Source organism: Ctenopharyngodon idella, chromosome 3, assembly GCF_019924925.1.
Source record: "Ctenopharyngodon idella isolate HZGC_01 chromosome 3, HZGC01, whole genome shotgun sequence".
NCBI lineage: Eukaryota > Metazoa > Chordata > Actinopteri > Cypriniformes > Xenocyprididae > Ctenopharyngodon > Ctenopharyngodon idella.
In genome coordinates, this window is record NC_067222.1 from 18,931,738 (window position 1) to 18,936,671 (window position 4,934).

At 36.5% G+C, this 4,934-nt stretch overlaps 1 protein-coding gene across 2 annotated transcripts in view; it reads left to right on the forward strand.

Annotated features, from left to right (window-relative positions):
- LOC127508158 (contactin-3-like) overlaps window positions 1–4,356 on the forward strand; it is a 5,221-nt gene extending 865 nt beyond the window's left edge. The window contains exons 2-10 of one of the 2 annotated variants that reach the window (XM_051885854.1): window positions 10–330; window positions 428–760; window positions 1,958–2,071; window positions 2,165–2,242; window positions 2,601–2,660; window positions 2,936–3,019; window positions 3,231–3,259; window positions 3,529–3,600; window positions 3,742–4,356. In XM_051885854.1, coding sequence (XP_051741814.1) covers window positions 10–330; window positions 428–760; window positions 1,958–2,071; window positions 2,165–2,242; window positions 2,601–2,660; window positions 2,936–3,019; window positions 3,231–3,259; window positions 3,529–3,600; window positions 3,742–3,879 — 1,229 coding nt within the window. In that variant the 3' untranslated portion in view covers window positions 3,880–4,356. The remainder of the gene's footprint in view (window positions 1–9; window positions 331–427; window positions 761–1,957; window positions 2,072–2,164; window positions 2,243–2,600; window positions 2,661–2,935; window positions 3,020–3,230; window positions 3,260–3,528; window positions 3,601–3,741) is intronic. The other variant, XM_051885855.1, reaches the window with a different exon arrangement.
- The last annotated feature ends 578 nt before the right edge of the window (window positions 4,357–4,934 follow it).

Sequence of the window (4,934 nt, forward strand, 5' to 3'; positions counted from 1 at the left end):
GTGTTTCAGGTACCAGTGGAGTGGATGATGATCATGTGTTCATCGGTTCTGGTGAAAATGTCCGTCTGCCCTGTAATAATGCTCTTTCTGACTGCAAATCAACTACATGGAACTATAACAGTTTCAGACATTCAGCAGCAGTTGAACTGATTATTGGAGGGATAAAGAAGAAAGACACAGAGAGACATGAGAGACTGAGTCTGGGGTCTGACTGCTCTCTGAACATCAAGAACGTCACAGAAGAAGATTCTGGATTTTACACCTGCAGACAATATGTGAATGACAAACAACAAGGAACTGATGCACGTGTTTCTCTGCATGTTCTTCATCGTAAGTTTATGATTATGTGGTCAATTTAAAAAGGGCAGATTCTTCCTTTAAACTCAGATGATGATTGAAGAGTCTGTGATTTGTGTCTTGTGTTCAGTTTCAGTGTCTCCATCATCATCATCATCATCATCCTCACAGACTGAGATCAGTCCAGGTCGCTCTGTGACTCTCTCCTGTCAGTTGTATTCATATGCTGGATTCTCCTGTGATCATCGGGTCCGTTCTGATGGACTTCAGCTGTTGTGGGTGAATCAGACTGGTGTTGATCTGAAGACAGACTCCAGATATCAGATATTATTCTCATCAGATCGCTGTATCATCACTCTGACTACAACACTCCTGAATGAAGATGACAACAGAGAGTGGAGATGTCAGCTTACTCTCAGAAATCAACTCCAGACCTCAGTCAGATACACTGTCAAGTATTCAGGTGAGAAACAACTATTATCACCTAGTTCTGTCTTGAAACTCTGCTGATGCAGGTTGATGGGTCTTTAACTCATTGGGTAGCGATCACATCATTATCTACACAGCACAGCTGATTGGTTGCTGTTGCATCAGTGGCCAATGAGCTCACTGCTCAAACATTCAGATATTTGGCATTGATGGCTGTTAGCAGTCTGCAGCACGTTTTCAGATGGCATCTGAAACAACATCTAAGATAAGTAAAAATGATCTTTTCCACATATGCTCTTTTGTGTGGTCCGGTTATCTATTCCTAAATGGAGCTATCTTTACAAGTTTTAAACTAGCGTCATGTCAACAGATGGATGAGTGTATCACTGAAGAATATAAGCCAGGGGTTCCCAAACACATTCAGCTATTTTATACACTGTTTAGCACGTTTATGAAAACAGTTAAAGTGATATAATCATTGTGCTTTATCGGCGTCCACCATATTTAATTCATTTTCAAGAGCAATGTGGACATTTATCAATGCTAAATGTGTGTGGTTGATTCAGATGCTCGTGTGTCTGAGTCACATTAAAGAACCATCAATACAGTTAATACTGAGCGTCGTGTTTGTGTATAACCTGTGGAGTCAATCATAAGCTGGATCGTGATGCAGTTTCGTCTATGCAGCAGCAAATAGCCTATTGTTTCATACGTAACCGAGACGTTAAGCTGGTCGGCAAAGTAGCCAAGGCACACATAGATAGTAAACATGCCGTCCCATTTAATATATATATAAATTGCAGTACATATGTCTTGGCAATAGATCTGCTTGTTTTGGGGGTGTTTGTCTATTCCTTCCTGTCTACATTATCATTGTGCAGATTTAGGCATATTTGTCGATGCAACAGCTTGTTTCTCACTCAAAAGCACATGGATAGCACTTGTATTGTCTAAATCACCCATTAACTGTGTAGTGTGAAAAGTGCTTTACAATGTATAGCAATAGTCTTCTTCAGCTGTTTCACCACAGCTTTATTGGCTCGCCTTTACACTGGAATAGATCTGAATGTATTGGCAGTAGAAGGTCTCGGAGCGTAGCAGATATATTCCACCGAGACCAAATACATTAACATTGTCATTTCCATTACCATGCCAATCTCAATTACTATACCGATATCCCAAGAGTTGTCTTGACAGAACTACTGTAAAATATGATGTTAATGTCCTACAGGTGAAGCATCTGAACATTCATCTTCTGCAGTAAATTCAACAACACTGATTCCAGTCAGCAGCTCAAACTCTGAGAAGAAATCAAGCCAAACTACAGCAGCAGCTCCTACACAAGGTTCATGATCACATGATCACTGTCACACATCATCAGTCTCTCACTTCACTGGTTCACACTGGCTTTAATTAATCCATCCTTTAATTTGTACAGAGAATCAGAAGTCATTAAATACCCCAAACTCTGAGAGGACAGCAGCTGCACAAACACCTGGATTTACTGAACAACAAGGTATTTATTCATGAATTTCTCATTTCAGTAGTTATTCTATGACATTTTGATACATATGAGTTATAACTATAATGTTTTCTTTTACAGTCTGTTGTCTGATGCATGAATATAAAACAATCAAAATAATCATAACACACAGCTAGACTCTTTCATCACACATGTGAATGACTGAACTGAGTTCATCATGTTAAATGGTTAAAATCATAGTAAGTGTTTATTAAAAACTCAAATCATCATCTTTCAGCAGCGTAACTGAGACTCACACTGATCTGGAGCTGATCTAGTTTGTAAAAGAAATCTTGATGTTGTGCTCATGGACTAAAGTATGATTTTTGTATTTCCATTTTGTTTTTAATAGTTGTAACATCAACTACATCAACACTGACTCCAGATGTCACACCAGTCTCTCTGAATCCAGGTGTGTATGAACACACTCATTTCTGGAATCAGTCTCTAAATGTACTGAATCTTCATCTGATCACAAGCTTTGACTCGAGACATGTTTAATTTATAATCCACATCACATTCTCATTTCACATTCTCTCACACATCACCTACAATCCAGAAACATGAAAACAAATGTGAAAAAACTATAAATGTCAAAGAGACATCATTTTATTTTATTTGTAGTTGTTTTTATATATTTAGTTAAACACAGTAAAGCTGAATGTCTCTCTATCGTCTCTCTCTCAGTGATTGTGATTGTGATTGTTGTCGCTTCATTCGCTGTTCTCCTTCCTGCTCTTATTCTCTGGATGATTCGCAGAAAAAGAGTCGGTGAGTTTTTCATATAAGAACAGACAAAAAGTCTAAAACATCTGATAAATACATATGTAATTTATACAATATTCCTCTAAGTGAAGAAAAATCAGTGAGTTCACAATGTAATTCTACAGCACTAAAATTCCTCCAAATATTGTGTGTTTGAGACTGTATTGTGTATTTGGTTTGTGTTTTTGATCAGTATTCCCTTGACGTTATGTTTCAGATAACAGAAGAGGAACTGATGACTCTGAGGTGAGTATTGTAGGTCGATCCATGAGTTATTAGTGTTTATAAGCTCTGATCCTGAAATATGACACTCGTATTAGTCAGATTATATAATGACAGGTTAGTGTATTTGAACTGTTTCTGGTCTAAAACTCACAGATAAGAATAAATATGATGAACCAACGACACAATCAACATTTACATTCATCTACTGCCAGTGAACAATATGATTCATCTCCAATAATCTGTGTATATTTGACACTGTGGTAATTTTTCATATTTCCATTGATGTTTAGGAGCAGACAGATGATCATGTGACTTATTCTGAGGTCACTGCATACAGTAAAAACAGAGACAAAAAGTACAAGGTGAGAAACACTTCCTTGATGTTGTCCAGCTTCTCTCAACATGATAGTTTGTGTTTTCTTCTGAATGTGTGTCATGAATTGAGCTCAAACATCATGCTGTAATAATTGTGTGTTGAAACAATAACTGTGATGTTCATTCAGGTTCGCTGTGATGATAAAGTGACTTATGCTTCCATCAGAGGAGCAAAAGCTGGATCTCAGGAAAACTGCAGTGAACTTTATGCCTCTGTGAACAAGAACATCACAAATCAGTCAAATAATTACACAAAAACCACATGAGCAGAAGAATATGAATCTAATATAACTGAGTCCTAATGGTGTCATTCAGTGCCATTATAAATACTTTCAATGTCTTTTACATGTTAACAAACAAACCCAAGTGATGCTCTGATTTATTTGTAGTTATTGGTTATTTTTCTCAGTTCAGCATGTTTTTTGTATAGTTTCTGTTTGCTTGTTGATCAGTTAATGCTAGTGTCTTTATTATTAATTCAGAGCTGCAGGTTTGTACAAAGTCTAGAAAATGAGGACACTTTTACTCTCTTATTCTCATTAAATCATGTATTTTCTCCAGCAGTTAATTAACTGTCAGCTTGCACTAATTATGAGAACAGACAAAGCTAAATGATGATGTAAGCGTTTATCACATGACAGGAATGATAATTTGGTGTTTGAACTGTTTGATCAGCTGCTTTCAGCAATGTTTGTAATATTATATTTTATTTGTCAATAATAAAATAGTTATTGTCAAACATGTTTTTATGGTGAAATATATTTTCCTTCACTACACATGTTTTCTTGAGCAGACTCTGTAGACGAGACACAGAAACCTCTGTTAACACTTACAAAAATAAACCATGGTTAACATAAAAAACATGCTCACAAATCAACCATGGGTTTGCTACACTAAACTTACATAGTTTAACCATGGTAATATTTTTTTAATAAAAAACAGCAACATTGTTATTACACTTTTACTATAATAAAACCATGGTTAATTTTCATAAGGGACTGGTCCTCAACCAGGGGTCCAGGGCAACTCAGATCGTCAGTGGAGAAAGACATATAGTTCATCATAATATCGTAATATACATCATACACCCGTCATATTGATAAATCTACATGATTTTTCATGTCAACAGAAAAATATACCAGGATAACCTGTCTTCTCTCGAGACTCCTCTGCTAGTTCACTGTTAATGATATGCTAAAACCCGCCCACACATTGACGTGATTGGTTACAAGATAGTTTGTGATGTCAGAAACATCAGCGATTTCAACATTAAAAACTTGATTTTCACCACAGGGGGTCTTTAAACATGCAAATGAAAGTA